The sequence below is a fragment of the Periplaneta americana genome, chromosome 8 (genome assembly GCF_040183065.1).
Source record: "Periplaneta americana isolate PAMFEO1 chromosome 8, P.americana_PAMFEO1_priV1, whole genome shotgun sequence".
In the NCBI taxonomy this organism is placed as follows: domain Eukaryota; kingdom Metazoa; phylum Arthropoda; class Insecta; order Blattodea; family Blattidae; genus Periplaneta; species Periplaneta americana.
The window spans coordinates 22,984,381-23,007,034 of NC_091124.1; the positions used below are offsets into that span (position 1 = coordinate 22,984,381).

At 34.7% G+C, this 22,654-nt stretch overlaps 1 protein-coding gene and 1 non-coding gene across 2 annotated transcripts in view; one reads left to right on the plus strand and one right to left on the minus strand.

Annotated features, from left to right (window-relative positions):
- Positions 1–22,654, plus strand: part of Gcn2 (eukaryotic translation initiation factor 2 alpha kinase Gcn2) — a 69,984-nt gene that overhangs the window by 41,815 nt on the left and 5,515 nt on the right. The window contains exons 19-27 of the mRNA XM_069832211.1: positions 1,970–2,144; positions 2,338–2,731; positions 3,749–3,936; positions 5,934–6,164; positions 9,552–9,709; positions 14,077–14,308; positions 15,798–15,907; positions 19,836–20,064; positions 21,606–21,772. Of these exons, the coding sequence (XP_069688312.1) occupies positions 1,970–2,144; positions 2,338–2,731; positions 3,749–3,936; positions 5,934–6,164; positions 9,552–9,709; positions 14,077–14,308; positions 15,798–15,907; positions 19,836–20,064; positions 21,606–21,772 (1,884 nt within the window). The remainder of the gene's footprint in view (positions 1–1,969; positions 2,145–2,337; positions 2,732–3,748; positions 3,937–5,933; positions 6,165–9,551; positions 9,710–14,076; positions 14,309–15,797; positions 15,908–19,835; positions 20,065–21,605; positions 21,773–22,654) is intronic.
- Positions 22,333–22,408, minus strand: TRNAF-GAA (transfer RNA phenylalanine (anticodon GAA)). The gene has a single exon. It is a non-coding gene; the product is annotated as a tRNA-Phe (tRNA).

Sequence of the window (22,654 nt, forward strand, 5' to 3'; positions counted from 1 at the left end):
TCTCATTACTAAGTTTTCACATGTAATTCATTCAACTAGCATTGTTATCATAGAGTTACCATATTCCGAAATCTGAAAATGCTAACACATTCTCACCAACTAACTCCTTGTACCAACTTCGTCATTTATATCACTTCTGTAGCTCCTGCATATTTATCACTAGATCTAATTTTCTTTAACGATCCTTTGTTACTTACTATACAAACAGTCAAACATTCATGTAAAATGACGGAAAACATATGTTTACATGTAAAATGTCGAAAATTAAATTTCACTGATTTAAATCTTTCACAGAATCGATGGTAAGTCTAATCTATGGTATTTAATAACATACTTGATAAGTTCACTGCTATTTACAATTAACAAAATGAAGGATGTATTTGGATAAACAGCATTTACATATTTAACAGCCATATACACTGCAATATGCTTCTCCCAGCTCACAGCAACATGAGACCAAACAAAACAAAAATGAATAAATCAGACTTCAATATGAAAAGTGGACAAATTAGAGGATTTCTAAAAATGTATTCAGACGACTATTTTGATTATCAAAAAGCAGACATGTCCGCATAAATGCTGACATATGGTAACTGTATGTTATCTGATACCCCATGCAGCATCATGATCATAAAAATTGGGATTATAAGGATAATAATAATAATAATAATAATTATTATTATTATTATTATTATTATTATTATTATTAAATGAGATAATAAGTGTTCAGTGGAAGTTTGTCAAAGAATAGAACCAAATACCTTACTATAATAATACCGGACAGCTAGCAGTTTTGTGTGCGAAGATGGTGCTGCTACCTGCCTGCCAGTGTGGAGATACTCGTGAAACAAGCTGTAATCAACTGCAATGTATATTGTTGCTGGGCTAGTTAATAGTTTTATTAATTAGTGCTGTGTTAAAATGTCAGGATGTATGTGTGCTGTTTATAATTGTGACAATTGCAGCATTACAAATTGCTCCAAATCGTACTTTCGATTTCCGACAGTTCATAAAACGTGAGTCAACAAAATTCGTTATTAGGCCTAATGCCTTTGTCTCTGTGTTGATAGAACAATAAAAATTAGCTTTTTTATTTAGGCCTAATAAATTAATAGAAGTTAAAATATATTAGAACTGTTAACGTTTTAGCAAATTAAGTTTTATTGTTGTCTACATGCCTTTACTAATAATTATTACAAGCATCAGAATACTACCATTTTTATTTTTGCAGTTGTCAGCAATGGGTATATAAAGCATTATTGTAAATTCATTCCTAATGTCAGAACTGATTTTGTCTCACTAAAGCAAAGAAAAAAATATGTAACAATTAATAATTACAGAAAGTAATATGAAGTATGCAATATTCTCATATATATAAGGTAATAATTGAGTAGTTTATTATCAAAGACGGACATCTGTCGTCTCCATAATTTTGGTCTAAAGGCAATTTTTTTGTTTCACAGTGTTCTTTGTAGTATTTAACACAATTTATTTTATAAATGTAGTGTTAGAGTTTGCATATGGTTTCACTATAACTGGAAAGAGCATGAAGAATTGTATAAAAATCCACAGCTATCTAACTTTCTATCTGAGGTCAGATGTCCGCCTTTGATATTAAGCTACACAATTATTACCTTATATGAGAATATACTGTTAAACATTTCTTAAGTGTTTCATATATTATTCCACATTAGTAACTCACGTTTTAAACAATAGTCCAAATCCCGCTATGTTAATATTTGTATATGTGGACGTAATTCCATCCCCCTCCGCTAGATGTCAGGTCCGTGATATTTTGCACTCACGCCAATGCTACTAGTATACAGCTGTCCGGTATTATTATAGTAAGGCATTTGATAGAACCTTGGAATCATGCAGAGATGTATTTGAGTATTTCAAGGATTGTGTATTAAATAGAGTATCATTGAAATACCCTAATTTGTGTGAGTGTGACATTATTTCATACCAGGTGGCTCTTAAATCACGATCCAAGTCAGCGGCCAACATCACTTGAGCTACTGCAATCAGACTATGTTCCTCCTCCACAACTAGAAGAGGCAGAGCTGCAGGAAATGGTTCGCCACACACTGTCCAACCCACAGAGCAAAGCATACAAGTATCTCGTTGGTTCTTGCTTCAGTCAGGTAATTGCAACTGTAACAAACACGAGCTGTTTGAGCTCTTGCATTCATGCCAGAAATTGTTGATGTGTTTCCAATGACAGTGAACAATATAATAACTGATCACGAAGCAACTCAAATTAAATGATAAGCACAGGAACGGCATTTCGTAAACATAACATTTTAACCCTGGCATGTATATTTATTTGTTCAACAGGAAGTGACTCGAGCAGAAGACATAACGTATGACATGAATGTGGGCAAAAATGTAGCATTACCACTTCCTATGATGCTGCAAGAGCTTGCAAAGGACAGGATCACCAGGGTGTTCCAGAAGCACGGAGCTACGTGCTTGTCAACACCGCTTCTGATGCCAAGAAACAGCTTGTATGACAACACTGAATCATGTGTACGGCTCATGACGCATTCTGGTGGCATTGTTACCATCCCACATGATCTACGTGTTCCGTTTGCACGCTATGTGGCTTCGAATGGCATCACATGTCTCAAGAGATATGCAATTGACAAAGTTTACAGGGAGAAGAAAGTGTATGGATTTCATCCCAGGGAACTGTATGAATGTGCATTTGATATTGTGACACCAAACTCAGGTATGTGAAGCACATAGCAAGCATGTTTGTTGTTGATCAAATTGCAAGAATGAAGGCAAAATTTTTAGGTTGTTTAAGTAGCAAATTATGTGATGTTACAAGTTACAATAAATCAGAATATCTTAATCAGCCAAAGTTACAAATATTTTCATTGTGTTGATGCTAAAAGCTTTAGTGAAAAATTATGCTCGTTCTATTTATTTACTTCTTTATTTCTTTTTTATTTATTTACATTTAACTATCTCTTTATTCGTTTCTTTATGTATTTATTTATATACATATTTATTATTTATTTTTAAAATTATTTATGTATTTAATTAATTAACTATTCATTTGTTATTTATTTATTCATTTATTTCCGGCTTTGAAGAGATGTGCCCAATATTTTCTTGGACATCCGATTTTCCTTTTCCTTAGTGATATATAATACAAAAACTTGTATGCCAGTCATTAATTATTTATTTTGTTTATTATTAATTATTTTGTATTTATTTATATATTTATTCATTTATTTTCGACTTCAAAGAGATGTGCCCAATGTTTTCTTGGACGTCCAATTTCCCTTTTCCTTATTGGTATATAATACAATAACTCATGTGTCAGTCATTAATTATTTGTTATTTCTTTATATATTATTTAATGATTTATTTTGTTTATTATTAATTATCAGTACTTTTTATTTATATATATATTTATTCATTCATTTCTCCACCATTCATGAATTTATTAATTTATCCTGTGATGAACCCTGCAAGTAGTTCCAAATGTTGAGATGTTAAGTCCCAACATGACAGAAAACCCAAAACTCTTTCTAAAATGTTTTATAAAATTGTATTGTAAGTTCTTCCACCTGTTACAAGATATGTTGTAATGTTTCACAATATGGCTGAAATTTGTCAGTTTCTATATTGCTTTTGAGGTGTCTAATTTTTTTTCTAATTTTGGAAATAAGTTATTCATAAGTTTTTAGTCATTGCTATAAACTTAAATTTTTAAAATGTCCCTTAAACATCGTAGGTACTTTAATGGTTGAAGCAGAGCTGCTGTCTGTGGTATGGGAAGTGGTCAACGAATTTCACAGCATGAGAGATAAGACTTGTTTAATCCGGTTGAACCATACGTCGCTTTTGAAAGCTATTCTCATGCACTGCGGTATAGAAGAAGAGAAATACCACGATATATATACCATTCTCAGTGAGGCAAGGGTAAGTTCATAAAACGATTGTTGCTTTTGAAATGTTAAAGAAAATATGATGCTAAGCATAGAGTTGTATTTAAATATATGTATATTTATATGAAGTTTCAAACTTGGTGCGCCAATATTGTAGAAATTGAAAATGCACCCTAGATTCAACTGTAAAGTATCCCCGAGTTCTTGCTCTCAGTGGACTCATTGCGTCTACCTCTCCAGGATCACACTATTAATATTGTTAATCCAGTTCCATTTTTTTTTGGCAAGTTTTAATCTAATTGTAAAGGTCTCCAGAATCTTGGCAAAGAAGCTATCATTTCATCATTAAAAAAAAGCATGTTAACTGTAGAACTAGGTCAGTAAATGCTTTGAAAAATATAAATAAACGTTGCCACATTATACTTCACCAGTATTGTCAACCCATTTATGAATATCATGTGACAGAAATAAAATTATAGATTTCAACACAATTACGGTACATTTGATCATTTTGCACATTAATTGTGTGGAAAATACTTAGTTAATCGAGTATGACATACATTTCAATTGTAGAAAATGTTTTACTTTTGTTTAAGGTTCACACACACATAAAAATAAGTATATTCATTCTGTTCATTGTGAAATAATTGTTCATATTCTATATACATCCATGATAAATCACTAATTCATTAATGATAATGTAAACATAATAATATGGCAAATTATGTATATGTAGGCTTGTAGTACAATTTTATTGAAGACTACTTTATCAACAATCAGCAATTAATCGGCTAATCTCTTTCTGGAACCTCTTCACATCACTGTAGCCAATCATCATCATTATTTCAATTTGTTCTCTTTTTTTTGCAAGATTCGCCATGATTAGAACCATAGTTACTCAATTTTCTTATCATCATTTGTCTGTATTATTTAATTAATGGCACCCTTATTCTCCATAGTGATAAATTCGTTATACTGAAGCATTTCTCTTTGTTATGTACACATCCATTGGAATCATAAATTTGAGATAATTCTTACAAAATAATAGTTTATAAATATATATATATGATTTTCTACATTTTGCGACCTAAAGAGTGCAAAAATGGAAAAATAAGTACATGCTGCTATTAAAAACAGTCTCCTCGACACACTCTTTATGAACGAAAAACATGCTAAAAATATTCCTTTTTTCTTCCCCTACAACTTTTGTATTTAGAGTTCCTTAATAAAATTAAAAACAGGAAAGCTACAAACACTGTTTCATAATTTTTTATTCATCTTGTATACTTGGAGATACATTATTGTCATCATTAATGCATAAAATGATTTCAGATGTTCAGAAGCAAAATTACTTTAATTTTTAAACAATTCAATTGCAAGAATCAGTTTTAAATTCCTGTGAAGCCATTTTCTGCTTAAAATGTCACATTATAGCGATAGAAATACCACATTTACGTCATAGGTGTGCTTTAAATCAAGTATTAGATCCGTAATTTTTAATCTTTCTTCAGTTTCATAGTACAAAAAGTAAATAAAATAAGTCAGCTGTCCTATATCTACATTGCTAAAAAACTGAATGTTTGAGGTTATGATGGCAGCTGCTCGAATCTTAGCATTATTTTATTTTTACAAAAACTTCAGTATTAGGAGAGTTAACATGGTCAGCACCACAATTACAGCCGCTTTTGTCTGTACACAATTTTATAGAAGGCTGAGTGAACTTCAGGGCCATTTCATGAGGTACAAGAAGTTGTAAAATTCGGCCTTTATCTGAGCTTGAACTCAGGTTCTACAAATCCACAGTCTATCACACTGTGGACAGAGCCAATTTGGCTTTCTCTTTTGAAGGAAACTGCACAATGGATTTTTATTGCCCTTAAAAAGCCATCGACCTTGGCTGGATTTATTGGTGTCAAGGATGATTTTCAGAAATATTGTTACATTTTCATTCATCTTTTCATATCAGTAATTGTACTGTAATATTTATATTTCTCTTGGACGGATGTTTAAAAGGAATCTCTTTATTTGCAGGATGAGAAATATTCCAAATTCCAAGTGCAGACCCATCTGATAAGTCTGTGCTTAACAGATCACGCAATGGTGACACTGTTCAGCCTCATAGAAACAGAAAGTCCCATATCCAAAGTGGCCAGTGCATTCCGTGTGATCACAAAGCGGAAAGGTGAAGCAGCCTCCCTTGCCAAACAAGGGTTCCATGAGTTAGAGACTATTATCTCCAACACAGAGGCTCTTGGAGTAAAGGTATGTACATCCCATGGAATATTGAATTTTCATTAAAATCAAACTTTTTTTCTCTGAAGTATTACAGTTAACTGGTTACTATCCAATACTCTGGTGTGGCAGTTAAGCAATTTAAAATCAGAAAAGTGTACGTTCTGCCAAGAACCAAGATGAAGAACACCTGCACTGCAGAAAAGTTGACCTGGCACGTAAGATCATGTTATTCTCACTGATTGCTAGTGCTTTACAAATGCTGACGTGGTCTACAACCATTTCTTCTTATTTATTCCTTAACATACAGTTTGGAGATATTAGAATTTTCAATCTGTATAAGTTTTTTTTTTTTCTAATTCACTCATGTTCAGTAGAAAGGGTAGAATTATCATCATTGTCATCATCGTCATCATCATCATCATCGGCATTACAGCTCTTGCAGCTTAGCCTTTGCCTCTTAATGACAGCCATCCAGTCACTCTGATCACAATATAAGAAGAATCAGTAGGGACAACTCTTGTCGGCACCTTTGATGTTGTTGGTACTAAATTCAAGCTCAGTAAGGTCTAGTTCTCAATGAATCCAACTATGTTGCTAGTATCAAATCACTATCAAAATATTAGTAAAATATTTATTTATTTATTTTATTGGTCAATAATACGAATAATCTTGTATGTATATTATCTATCATTAATATTATGTCGCTAGGAAGTCAAAATACTTATATCCATTGTTGACGTTCATGTTCGCATTTCACCGCAACGGACGCCATGATGTATTATGTTGTACTTGGATCAATTCTACCAACATAAGCCTCAAACAGTGACTTGAACGTTAGCATCAGTTAGTGAATATTTTTATGATGATTGCATACGGAAGTAATTATTATTACACTCAGGGACAAAAAAAAACCGGACACTTTAATATTTGCTGGTATTTTGCAAAACATTATCTTCTCATACAATATTATGGTAGCCATCTGTTGTTATGGAGACGTGTATACATTGTTGATTGTTTTTTGTTTTATAAACAAGCCATTACAACCAAATATTCCAATTTTGCTTTCGGAATCTCAGCTATAACAATTTTGTCTCAACCAGTTTGTGCTTCATTATCGTTGTCATTCGTTATTTTTTTATTTTTACATTTTCTGAGTTTAAGTGGGGTTGTAACATTTGTCTTAAAACAAGATGCGACCTGAAGATGTGGCTCGAGCTGTAGCCCTTTATGATGATGGACGCAGTGTACGTTACATTGCAAATGTTATTAATATGGCTAGAAGCACAACCCATGATCCCATAAAATGGTATAGAGAGACCCTAGAATATACCAGAAGATCAGGTTCGGGTCGTCCAAGAGCTACAAATCCAAATGAAGACAGGTATATGGTGTTGAGAGTTCTCAGGGAGCGCAACCTGCCAGCTACTAGTGTAGCCCAGCAATTTGTTAACATGCATGGACGTCCAATTTCGGCCAAAACAGTTAGAAGGAGGTTGAAAGCAAGTGGACTGATATCAAGTAGACCTGCAACTGGTCCCAGACTTCTCAGGATGCATCGAGTTGAACGACTGCATTTTGCAAATGATCACAGGGATTGGAGAAATGGACAGTGGAGCTGTGTTCTGTTCACCGATGAGTCCCGTTTCAATCTGTGCTCACCTGATGGACGTGAAAGAGTTTGGAGAAGGAGGGGAGAACGATTTTCACAGTGTTGCATTTCCGAAAATGTGCCGTATGGAGGTGGTGGAGTGATGGTTTGGGCAGGAATGTGTACGGATGCTCGTACAGAGTTGGTTTTTGTTGAAAATGGAAGACTAACAGCTGATAGGTATATAAATGAATGTTTGGCTGATCATGTTGTGCCATTTGGCCAATTTGTAGGCGATAATTTTGTTTTAATGCATGATAATGCACGGCCGTATATTGCCCATGCGGTCGGAGATTATCTCCAAGAAGTGGGAATCCATGTTCTTCCATGGCCAGCAAGGAGTCCAGACATGAATCCAATTGAACACGTGTGGGACATGCTGGGACGGTGTGTTAAGAATAGACGACCGAGACCAGAATCGTTACAAGAGTTGAGGCGAGCATTTGGCAAAGAATGGGAACTTATTCCTCAAGAAGACATTGCTAACCAAATTGAGAGCATGCCAAGACGTATGGATGCAGTTATTCAAGCCAGAGGGGGTAATACCCGTTACTAAAAAGAGTTTTTAATGTTTAAGGCACCATAAAATGAAAAAACAGTTAGACCAAACGATGCCATAGTTATACGCCCTTTGTAATTTTTTGTAAATTTTCTCATCAGAGATTTTTTTTTTCAAATGTTGTCGTATAAGGTGCTAAATGAAACATTATTTTGTTTAAATGGGTTTTGTTTCATTTTGAAATAATTGGCAACAAAATACAAGCAAATATAGAAGTGTCCGGTTTTTTTGTCCCTGAGTGTATTATGGTTATATTGCCATTCCTTTGCCTCATGTCTTTAAAATTATTAAAAGATGAGTAATGAATGTTTTCAGTTAATATTAAATTATGTCAGCCCTGCGTAGATGGAGATCCATCTGGTGGAGGTTCCAGATAATACACCCGGTTTCGTGACATGCACACTCAGAATTTGTTCCCACGAAATATAGCTTAGGTGTCTTTACTGTGTGTTCTCTATACTGTGCTCTGATCGAAAGCTCTCCATCTCCTGATGCCCACTTTTATGAGATCCTTCTGCACATCGTCCAACCATCTCCATTTTTTTTTTTCTCCTGGATTTGAATCAAGTATAGATCTTAGTATTTTGTTATTATTCATTCTGGGAACATGTCTCAATCACTCAAATCTTCTAATTTTAATATCAATAACAGTGCTGATATTTTTATACATATTTTTGGAGCTCCCCATTTGTTCTAATTTGCCACTCTCCCTGCTCACATATGTGCATGCCTATATATTTTCCTCCATTTTAGTATCTGGTTGTTTGCAGATGGTGCATTGAAGTGAAATGTAGGTTTTCAATCTGTGAAGTGTGCAGTCAAGTAGTCATATCCAGTAGTTCATCGAAATAATGCTACAGCTTTTTTCCATGAAAAATCAGGAATCAAATTTTTATTTTCAAAAATGGATCTGTACAGTGTATCCACTCTGTATCAAAAAACCCTGGTCCTAATAATGTAGATGGCAACATAAAAGATGATAATAGTTTCGTACATATGTATTAACTTACTCTTAATGGTACTCGTTACATATTTTAGTTTAGACTTTCATCCTAAATGTCTTTAAAAATTCATCATTGTTAAAGACTTGTGGTTTTCATTTACTTTCGCTTCATGTTATAGTGGCCTATGGACTTAAAGATATTTTTGTCTGTTGTAATTTCATTTGTAATGTAAGACAGAACCCTACTATTGCTCTGTGTTGCAGTGTCCAATCGTGGTTGCTCCAGGTCTTGTATACAATGTACAACAATACTCTGGGATGATGTGCCAATTTGTTTGTGAGTTAAAGAAGAAGCGAAGAAGAGGTGGTTTGGACGTTATTGCAGCGGGTGGGCGGTATGATAATATGCTAGCTAACTTTCGGTAAGTTTAGTATGTAGTGACAGCTAATACAATGTCGTCGCATTTGGAAAACAGCTTTTCTCCGTAATTTGTCTATACATCTCACTACATGGAACAATTCCGTTCCCATTTTTTGGATTATAACAATATGGTTGCTTTTTTATTTTGTAGTGCCTCCAGTTGTAGTTAAGCTAAGATTTTCTTAGATTGACCTCAGTAGGTTAAGGCCCAGTTGTACTAACATGGAATGAAGTCTTGTTAAAATTAATTCCATGGCTGTGCGAGAAATGTGTTTACGAACTCGAAATAGTGCACTATTCAGAGGATATCTTCCAAATAAGCTATTCTATGCTTTCAGTCACTGTTAAATTTTTATGTACAGAATAAAATATAAAATGGCAGCAGCATTAGACATGAATCTCTGATAGTGATGGTGAATTACTATGAATTTTTTTGTTCGTTTGCATTGAACCCTGGAACTTTTGATAGAAAACTGTGTAGACACATGAATTTAACACTTTCTGGAAGAAAAAAAAAAAAAGTGGAATCGGATGTGATTTGTAGATTTTATTATATAATGTATTTTTATGAGCATGAAAACAAACAAAAGAAAATAAGACATAGATCTTATCTATTAAATTATTATTTTTTTTTTAATCTTTACGTAGATTCTTCACCCAAGAATGCATATTACTGTGGGATCCTGGCCACCAAGTCGCTCAATTGAGTGTGCTCCTTGTATAATGGCAGTTGAGTTAATATAATTGTCAACATATATGTCGAACTTGGAGTCAGGCCACAAAGGGAAAAACATTGGAGGAGAGAAATTCGATCTGGTGCTGTGGATTGAACTTCAATGCTCAGTGCTTAGAGTTCTTGGTACGTAGAACCAAGGACCCGGGTTCGATCCCCGGCACCAGAGAGCGAATTTTTCTCCTCTAATAACCATTGTTACCATAACAGATATATTCTGTATGACCAAAAAATAAATCTTTACATAGCTTCAATTGTATGTTGAAAGAAAACAATAAAATATATTTGAATAAAGTCACATTTGAAAATTTATTCTCTCTTATTTCTATTATATACATGCATAATTAATAATTAATCTGAATATTAATATATTGTAATGCAAACAATAAAAAAAAAACAATAAGCATAACACAGAGCATGAATATTTTACTCATCACAAGAATCAGATGCATAATTGGAAGAATTGTCTGAACTATCTTCTGTCACTTCACTCTACTAATACACAGGTTACAACTTAATAAAATTGATTACGAAGAAAGTACCTTCTCGTTTCAAAACGAAGCAGGCAAGTAACGCATAACTTGACAACAGTGCCGGTTTCTCAGGGGAGGGAAGGGAGGAACGTCGTCCTCACATTTTTCTTCTTTTGAAAGTAAATATCAAATGAAATATATGCCTTGAAATTTGAAGAAGATTCGATAACTTTTAAGTTCTCAGCTATAAGAAAACCTCGGTTGATCAAGTTTTAAACGACGCGTGCTCATGTGCCGCTAGAAAACTGTGAGATTGTTTGTGTGGAGGAAAGCAAATCCTTTACTCCTTTCCTTCGGTTAACACACATAGACAACAGCGCACTAGCGGCCAGAGAAAGAAGCAGAGTTTTAAAGCAAGCGAATGAACAGTTAGGGAGGAGATCATCCTCTGAATCAGCGCATGGGCGGGAAATAGAAACCAACTGGTCTTGCAGCAAACCGCAAACTCACTACAGCTGCCATCTAACGATGCTGCATTCAACAAGACTACAACACATCCAGGAGGAGGCACAATAAAAACAGTTTTAACGCAAAGTTATGACACCATATAAACTTTTTTTAAATCATAAATCAAAATATATTATTCATTGCATTTTATATAAACTACTACTCATGGTTTGAAACTTTCGAGGATATCTGAAAGTTGAAGATAGATTTATATAAAACAAAGAGGAAGTAGTTCTACGTTAGTATCGCAGATCTTTTTGGCCTCTGAAATTCACTTCCATTCATTGTTTACTAGATAAGACAGCAGCCAAGTTATCAGTTTTGTACAAATATATTTGAAATTGAAAGTACTCTAAACTACATTATTTTTAACACAAAAAAATTAATCTGCCACCTGCAGCTTTGAGCAATAATGGTAGTATGACTTTACAAGAACTGACATTCTTCAAAAGCATGTGATACTGAACTTGTAAAATGTACATGTGGCAACACAGACCATGTGAGTGGGTGCGATATTCTCGCTTTCCTAACAGATTTCTCATTCGCACTTCCGTAAAACGGTTCTGGTTATATGTTAGTAGCTAGTCTCTTCCAACACGTGTGATGCTGTGGTGTGCGCTAAAAATGCTGCGAGTTTGTGAATTTCCTTGTAATTGTTAATTTGTGCAATTATCCACCAATGAATGGAAATGAAAACATATTTGGACAATTCAGGAAACTCAGTTTACAAGAACAGATAATTGCTATACGAAAGACAAGGCTAATCCTAACACTACCTGGTGTTACATGTATGCATGTAGGCTAATTTGTAGCATGTTTCTCTCAAGAAGGTGTCATTTTGCGCTGTTAACTTCTTTCCTCCTCTTAAGAAATATGCAGGAGCCACCACTGCTTGACAACACCACTAGGTGAGGAGTGTAGAGCGGAGTGGGGTACTGGTAGAACTTCAAGTCCACATTCTTGTGCCTCGTGCTATAAATGGGGATTATGTTAATATAAATCCATACAATGCGGTAATTGAGGATGTCACCCGAGTAAGGGTGTATAGATCATTCTGATATAAACTTATTTCAATGTTGTCAGCTGTCAGGTTCATCACAGTTGTGTCGAAAAAGTTTTTCTTCACTGTTAAATTATACTTTTTCGACACAACTATGGGCCGTATTCATAAACGAGACTTTGGATGAAGACTTCCCAAAGTCGACTTTCGTAGTAAAGTTTAACTTTGTTAAAAGCCCTATTCATAGACAATACTTCTGAGACTTTGACTTTGACTTCGGTAAGTCGAGATCTGACGATCTTGTTCTAATGTTGGCAATCAAAATCACTGCCTTCTAAACGAATTAAATTAATAGATAGTTGAAATAGAGTAGGCATTGCCATAATCAAAGCCATCTTTTGAGTCACAAATCAATGAAACAATTGAACATCGGTACATGTTAAGCGATTGTTAACCTTTCTTGCAGCTTTACATAAGAATAATATTATTCGAGGCTTATTGTGAAACTAACGTAAGTACAAAAATTAACATGTTTAAGTCTTTACACCAATCGATAATAATTTGTTCTTCTACCTGGCCACAAAAAATCGTAACTCAGTTCGAACAGTCTTGTATATAACACAATTCATAACTACAAAACATAATGGTATAGTTTATCTGAAATAGTATTGCCTGTTAAGAATTTTGTTGTGAATAAAACATATTCTATTGTAGTTACGTTAGTTTCACATTAAGCCCTGAAATTATTTCATTGTAAAATAATTTTGTTGTGAAGTATGGAAGATAAGATTCCACCAAAGACAGACTATGAAAGAGACATATTATCCTGCTGACAGATGGCAGAGTTATTCCCTGCATGTCTGCAGAAACTACTTAAAAATTATCTGAAATCAATATGCAGAAAACATTATTATGACGACCGCAAGGATTATAAATTAATTGCATTTCCAACTGTATAACCTATCCTCTATAAAATTAAATAGTAAGAATCAATATTAAGTTATTAATCCTTACCTATAGCGTAAAATCAGGATGAAATAAGTTGTATTATTTATTGGTGGAACAGATAATCCTCTTTGATTATTCATCAACGAAAGTTGAAACATGACGAGGATATTTAATACTGTCTATCAAATGTGTACATTGATTTGAATTTATAATCTATAATAATAAGCTAAGGAACATGAGAAGCTTTAATAATCTCCTAGATATCTTGAATATTCTCGGCAAATTCAACAATTTCCCAAATATCAGTCATTTACCTTTTGTCCACGAACGAAAGTCAAAGTCAAAGTCTAGATTTTCAGCGACTTCGAAGTAAAGTCACAATTGAAGTTTACTTTCCTCAAAGTGTCGACTGTGAATAGAAAAATGGTGACTTTGTATTTTCCAAAGTCAACTTTGATCCGAAGTCTCGTCTATGAATACGACCCTATGATCAACCTGGCAGCTGACAAACATTGAAATTGGTTTATATCAGAACTACATTTTGCTCTATACGCCCTTATTCGGGTGACGTCCTCAATTGATAGTGATGTATTGAATTGTAAGAAATGTGCTAACTTATTAAACATTTTTGCACTTGTATGCTTGTTAAGCTCAAAAAAATTCTTGTGAGCACTGCAACTTCTGATTAAGTGATGTTATTGTTACAGTAAAACTTTAGATATGACTGGAATGACGTCAAAAGAGATATGTCAGTCAGCAGCTGGGATTAGCATATCACTTGACAAGATAGTGTCTGCTCTGCAAGATGAAGATAACACACCTATTGTAGATGTTGTGGTCTGCTCATTTGGTCATCGCTCCATGGTCAAAGAGAAGGCTGCAGTATTACGAGAACTATGGACTGCTGGCATCAGAAGTTCCCTTGTAGACAGTCTTCAGGTTTGTTTAAGCTTTTAAACCCGGCATGAAGAATAAATCTGTTTCCAGAATTGAGTGAATTATATTCCGCAAAAGTTTCATCCTGAGGATGCCTGAAAGGATATGCATATTTACCTTGCAATAAATTTTCTTTACTCGTTTATTTTATTTTTGAATGAGTTTATAGCTGAATGGTATTGTAACTTCCATGCTAAAATAATTTTGAATACTATTCCTAGAAAAAAAAAAAAAAAAAAACTAGTTATCACAAAGATGACACATGCTGTCTCATTGTATGTTCTAAACGTTTAAAAAAAATGTATTCCCTTCAGAATATTGTGATTGACTGGATTCTACTTTGGTGTTACGTGCTGTCTCTTCTCACTTTATAGATCTCTTGGGTATGGAACAACAAGTTTTGATGGAGAAATTATTGCAATAAGCGAAAGTCTCAGGAATCTTCTATGCCACATCAATAAATTTAAGAATGCAGTTATATTGTCAGACTTCAAAGCAGCTATTCTATCAATAGTCTCTAAACACACACCTTCATCTCAAACAGCAGAAATAACTAAAATGCTCTCTCAATTAATATCACTCAATAAAATAATTGTATTCCAGTGGATACCATCCCATTGTGGAATCCTGGGAAACGAGAATGCGGATGCTTTAGCAAAGAAGGGCAGCACTGCTACTTACAAACCTGTTACTAAATCTACGTATTCCCCTGTAAAAAGATTTATTAAATCTACATACTTAGACTTCAACAAACAAAATTTGATAACACAATCTCAAGGGAAAAAATGGAACTCTCTGCATCATAATCCACAGTTAATTCCCGATTTACCACGAAAATCGTCTGTAGCTTCATGTAGATTGGCAACAGGCCATGATTGTTTGGCCAAACACCTGCATAGAATTGGAATATATCAGTCCCCTAACTGCCCATTGTGCAACTCAAACCAAGAAATGGATTCGGAATATCTCAAAATCTGTGCTTCAGTGGCTGGCCATGATAATATCTTTGAAAAATATTGGAGTGCAAGAGGTCAAATGACTTTATTGTCAAATGCCTGGCATTAGAAAACAACAACAACTTTTTGTCTTGAAATATTAATCAAGAGAGATAACTAAATAAATTAATTTACCAGTAATATGCATCCAAATAAAAGTATGAGCTTTCTTTCTCCTTTTTTACACTCAAGAAACAATGTCTAAAATTCTAAAATAAGACATTTGATTACATTTATAAATGGTACAGATTAATTAGATATCTGTATGTAATTAATTGAAGGAATCACTAGCAAAAGGTCCTACCTAACAAAATCTGAATTTGTGCTAAGATGAACTTCCACTTCCGATCCTGCTATAAATATAATTCAATCTGAACAGCAGATTCGCATGTTGTTTCGGTTAATTCTTTCTGAAGAATTTTGCACACATTGGATATATACATACATGTATCCTTTAAACAAATCTGACGTGTTGTTTTTTTCCTTTTGTGTTTAAGAGTTTGGAAGAGATCCAGAGTTACTGCCAAGAAAACTTAATTCAACATATTGTTATGCTGAAAGACATAGAAACAGGAACACTAAGAGTTCGCAGTTGGGAGAAAGAAAGGTCAGTATGGAAAGACTTCCTAAGCAGAATTTTGTCGAAATATTAAGTTACTTACTTCTTAATACATGTGTCCACCTATAAGCTGATTAAGATGTTGAGAAATGTGAAATTTAGAAGTTCTATAAAATTTTATCTTAACTTTTTTTTTATAATACGAGGGAGAGTCAAAAAGTAACCTTAATAATTGTTTTATTATAGTGGAACACAGACTTCTGAAGTGTTCAAGGTCGTACGTAGTTTCGGCCGCTTACCCACCCTCCTCACGAACTTTTCCCTTTGCAAGTTACACTGCAAAAAATAATCTCGTCAGTCTCCTTGTGCTCATTTCGTCCATTCATTCTTGATCGTCTCAGTTCCTTTTAGGCCTATAGGTCGTTTATAATTTACTAGTGAGCGTCTCGTCAATTGTAAAAGAAGACTTATGAAATAGTGTTGTAGTAACACGAGATAATCAGGAGAAAGTAACTGATAAGACGATCAGGAGTGATTAAATGATTGGGACGAAAGTGACAAGAGATGATAAAAAAAAGATTTAAGACAATGGGAAGGAAAATAAAATCCAGGACTCTTAGGGTAGAACGACTGACGAGACGGCGTGAAATAACAGAGAGCTGAGAACATTTTAATAGGGACATAGCTGAAAGGACAATCAGAACTGAATTAATTTGATCAGAAAAAAATTACTGAAGAAACAACTATAGGTGAAATGAAGGGAAGAAAAAAAAGATTGACGAGATTAATAATAGGCCTAGTAAACTGATTGAAGGGACGATCAAGAGGAAAATTAGATGATGGACGAGACTATGAAACGGAAAATGAATTATGAGATGGTTAGGAGAACGGAAAGGTAGGCATGGATCATTTTGTAGGGACTCAATCGCGTCAATACAAACATTTCTATTTCTATTTCTATTTAGTCTGGCTATGCATATTTAGACTGTGAAGCATACTCGAAGCATAATAGTATTTATTAAACACAAGTTATACAACTTCCAGACTTCTTTTTATTTGTTCTGGACACCTGGCTTAGGATCTCGCAGAGTGATGGTGATTATGGAACATTGGTGGAATGACAATGATGAGGGGAAATGGGAGAACTCCGATAAAAAACCCTCACGCCCACTTTGTTCACCATCCAGACGGGGATCGAACTCGGGTCGCCACGGTGCAAGGCAGAGAGACTAATCACTCGGCCACAAGTTATTGAATGCTTTAAAAAGTGTCTACATATATAAAACAGAATAACACAGCTTAAGTTTAGACAACTCTCAGCTATACACATAACACAGAAGAGCACAGCACAAGCTTAGACAAGATACTGAATTTCTTTGCAGTGTAGGAAGTTCAGATTTTTACAGTAGAACCGGTCCCCAACCCATTAGGGTGGCAGGAGGGTGAGTAAGTTTGCAGTAAGAAGAAGGGAAAGTGTGTGACCTTGGCAACCATAAATGCTTGTGGACGACTTTAATGGGATATGTACAAAAAGAGTACAAACACTTCATCGCTTTTCAACATAGTCCCCACTACATTCAATGCAAGTGTTCCTGTTATACAATGTCGAAAAGTGATTGTTTGTAGTCTTATTGTACATATTCAATTAATAAAATAATTATTAAGGTTACTTTTTGACTCTCCCTCGTGCTTGAACTGCTTTTGTTTATTTATTAATTTATTTATCTATCTGTTTATTTATTTTGAGGGACCTTCTACTATATTGCACTGGATACACTGCAACCTGTAAGCTTTTTGTACCCACTCTCTTATTTCTACATAGAATTTGCATAGAATTGGAATATATCAGTCCCCTAACTGTCCATTGTGCAACTCAAACCAAGAAATGGATTCGGAACATCTCAAAATCTGTGCTTCAGTGGCTGGTCATGATAATATCTTTGAAAAATATTGGAGTGCAAGAGGTCAAATGACTTCATTGTCAAATGCCTGGCATTAGAAAACAACAACATAATATGAGCTGTTCAGAGCAGAAGTGGTGTATGTCAAAAATGGGTAATGAGAGTTAAAGTAAATATTTGGCAAAATATAGCGCAAAGTAGCAATTAATATTCAATTTATTTAAACTATTATTAGTCAGTGAATAGCACGAAGGATATATTAATTGCTACTTCGTGCTGTATTTTACAGAATTTTTACTTTAAACCTTATTACCTAATTTTGACTTACACCACTTCTGCTCTGAACGGCTCATATATTTTCTGATTTGAGCACCTGAGGGCTCTACATTCCCAAAAGATATTATACAGGCACCTCTGCAGTCTCAAAATTGTGATATTGAATAGTAGAGGCATCTATCTTAAAAACAAATTACTTACTCTCTTTCCAGTTAAAGATTGAAGTAAATGTAAATAAATTCACGTGGCATAATGGTTCCTGATTGGCTATTGGACGCACAACGCCTCCAAACTCATGCTTGTCATCTTCTTCCTCACATTAAAATAGTTCCTTCTAAAATAATAAAATGTATAATGTACATGGAATACGAGTGAATGAAACATGCTTATAAGAACACTTTCTTACGATTTAAACAACATGTTTATATTAGTAGTTTCAAACATTGCGTGTTAAATCATTGTAACATGTATTATGGCAACGCGCATGCGTAATAGGCATTAAATCCCTCCCAAGGTGACTTGCAGCTTCACAGAGCACATCAGCACAGCTGGTATAACACAGTGCGAGATTCAGTGTTGTCAATCTCAAATAAATTTCTGTAGAATTAAATAAATTCTCCACTCTTCAAAGAATAACATTTAATCATGAATCTACAGAAAATGAAAATCCACTATTCCGAGTAGAAAAATAATAAATATTAACCCTCTGTGAGCATTTTACGGGTTAGTTCAATGAATGTGTTCAAATGTCTGCATTATATCAGACAGTGGCTGCCCTGCGTGCTCACTTGCTGAAAATAATGCGCCCTGGTGGCTGCTTTGGTAGCTAGCTTGCGATTGCGGAGTAGTACATTTCGTCTCTAAACACACACCTTCATCTCAAACAGCAGAAATAACTAAAATGCTCTCTCAATTAATATCACTCAATAAAAGAATTGTATTCCAATGGATACCATCTCATTGTGTAATCCTGGGAAACGAGAATGCGGATGCTTTAGCAAAGAAGAGCAGCACTGCTACTTACAGACCTGTTACCGGTACTAAATCTACATATTACTCTGTGAAAAGATTTATTAAATCTACATACTTAGACTTCAACAAACAAAATTTGATAACACAATCCCATGGGAAAAAATGGAACTCTCTGCATCATAATCCACAGTTAATTCCCGATTTACCACGAAAATCGTCTGTAGCTGCATTTAGATTGACAACAGGCCATGATTGTTTGGCCAAACACCTGCATAGAATTGGAATATATCAGTCCCCTAACTGCCCATTGTGCAACTCAAACCAAGAAATGGATTCGGAACACCTCAAAATCTGTGCTTCAGTGGCTGATCATGATAATATCTTTGAAAAATATTGGAGTGCAAGAGGTCAAATGACTTTATTGTCAAACGCCTGGCATTAGAAAACAACAAAAACAACAACATTTCGGTTTTGTTTACGTCTACTTCAATCTTTAGTTGGAAATAGAGTAGAGACATTTATCTTAAAAATACATTACTTGGTGGTGCAAAAAATAGCTCACTGGTAATTTTGGATAGAGCCCTTTCACTCAAGGGCAGGGTTCTTTTACTTGCTGTAAATCTACGACACGGAAGCCCTGACTTTACTTTTTTATTCGAAGACTTTATTGCTTTTAAAAATCCTTCGTCCTCAGGGGTCTGAATCAGCAGACTTCAGACCCAATGGGAAGCATAGTAACATGATTCCTAAGAAAACTAAACTATCAATTGTTTCTTTTGGTGAAATAAATATCAGATGAACTGAAACATTTCAATATTATGGTGCAGGTTTCAAGAGAAAAAGGTTAACACATCCGATCTGGTGGAATACTTGCAGCGAATGCTGAAGAGCAGCAGTGAGCTGACAGATTCGAATAACATGTTGACGAAATCAGAATCGAAACCGCAAAGCACTGATCCTGCATCTTCGCCCTCAGTGGGGAACCCTTTGTTGAACTTCAATTTTGTCACAGTGGAAAAATATCCAACCAACACTCGGAAGAGATTTGAAGCTCAGGTAATGTGACATTCGTTTTTATAATAATTACGAAGGAAATTTTATTCACTAAATCTGAGAATACACTCTAAAATATTTTATTACTGATCTTTCATCATCATCATCATCATCATTATTATTATTATTATTATTATTATTATTATTATTATTATTATTATTATTATTATTATTACTATTATTATTGTTGTTGTTGTTGTTGTTGTTGTCGTACAAATAGTTCTGTTACTGCTGCTGTTTTGATAACTTTCACAGTTTTACATAGGCCTTGAATCTTCAGTTCCTCCATGAGTTGGTTAAATTGAGCATCTTTAAGTTTTGTATTCACATAATCTTTACTCTTAATGTTTCACAGTCCTGGAAAATTGTGGTATACTTCCAGAAATTTTGAAATATGGTTCGAATTTCACTTAATTTTATAATTACTTATTATATACTTACTTACTCACTGGCTTTTAAGGAACCCGGAAGTTCATTGCCGCCCTCATATAAGCCCCCCATTGGTCCCTATCCTGAGGAAGATTAATCCAGTCTCTATCATCATATTCCACCTCCCTCAAATCCATTTTAATATTATCCTCCATCTACGTCTCAGCCTCCCTAAAGGTATTTTTCCCTCCGGCCTCCTAACTAACACTCTATATGCATTTCTGGATTCGCTCATACGTGCTACATGCCCTGCCCATCTCAAACGTCTGGATTTAATGTTCCTAATTATGTCAGGTGAAGAATACAATGCGTGCAGTTCTGTGTTGTGTAATTTTGTCCATTCTCCTGTAACTTCATCCCTCTTAGCCCCAAATATTTTCCTAAGCACCTTATTCTCAAACACCCTTAACCTATGTTCCTCTCTCAAAGTGAGAGTCCAAGTTTCACAACCATAAAGAACAACTGGTAATGTAACTGTTTTATAAATTCTAACTTTCAGATTTTTTGACAGCAGACTGGATGATAAAAGCTTCTCAACCGAATAATAACAGGCATTTCCCATATTTATTCTGTGTTTAATTTCCTCCCGAGTATCGTTTATATTTGTTACTGTTGCTCCAAGATATTTGAACTTCTCCACCTCTTCAAAAGATAAATTTCCAATTTTTATATTTCCATTTCGTACAATATTCTCGTCACGAGACATAATCATATACTTTGTCTTTTCGGGATTTACTTCCAAACCTATCTCTTTACTTGCTTCCAGTAAAATTCCCGTGTTTTCCCTAATCGTTTGTTTTTACTTATTATATAACCTCAATTAAACTTAAACCGCACTTTTTTTCTTTCAGTAAGCCATTAGCACAAGAGTCATTACATCAACGACTTCATCCACTACTCTTATTCAGCTTCCAAAGATGCTGCAATGCAGCAAACGAATATCCTCTGTGTCATATTGTCTTAACTTACTCTTTGAAGCTCAGCATCATGAGTTGTCTACATCAGTTAAAAATATTATATTTTTATTCTTTACCTTCATATAGAAAGTGCAACACATTGTCTCAATTTTGAGGAATATACTGCCTTCGAGAATAAACCTTTTCACTTTCCTGCAGATGATGTCGCATATGTCAAACACGCTACAGTGTCTCTCTGCTAAGGTGCGTGTGGAAGTGTTAGCCCTGACTTTGGAATCTGCTGTAGTCAAGACATTGGCCACACATCTCGAGTTGGATTCAGACCAGCAAGAATTCCAGAAGAGTATTGGATTCGTTATTGAAAGGTATATTCTGTTATTCATTTAGTGTTTTGTGTCAACTGATGTATTTGTTCGTGGTGTAAATATAAATTTGAAGGAAATTTTGCTCATGTCAGCAAGAATTTCAGCTTATCTCAATGTTTTTAAAGAACAAATAACATTGGATCTGTTATGATATGGTCACATGTCGCTATTTAAGTAGCATAAATTACTGTGCAAACTCATATACTGCGACGTATGAGTGACAGTGCTACTCAGAAGATAGTGGCTACCAAACTAGTTGTTTGGAAATTATTCTTGCACAGCTTTAGAGTAGTGCAGTGCGAACAGAGTTCCCATGGTTGCACCTGTAGCTCTTTTGATACTGTGTGCCATTAACACTTTATGTCGTTTCTGCATGTTATAGTTTTGATGTGACGAAAATAAACGACTTGTGACTATTGCTATATTTACAGTGTAGACAGAGTATATGTGATGATACAATTTTTTTTAATTTGAAACAGACGAGTTGCCAACATTGTTTACAAGAATAGTACTGTTGATATTATTAAAGTATTATTACTATTTAATACGAGAAAAATTCGTACCGGCACCGGGAATCGAACCCAGGACCTCTCAGCTCTTCGCGCTGAGCGCTCTTTCCAACTGAGCTATGCCGGGACACGATCCACGGCGCCGACCGAACCCCTCTCATAATGCTTTTTACGGCCTTACTATCTGCATTTGAGACGATTCACGTCATATATGCAGGAGCGCATATTTAAATGACTTTGTGGCCATTGGCATTGTATAAAATATAATAAAACTTCGAAACTTCACAGTGTTAAAATGTTACTTGAATTTTATGTACCGTGAAACCGTCTTTTGTCGACCTGGGGGTCTAGATTCGACCACTGTGTACACTTT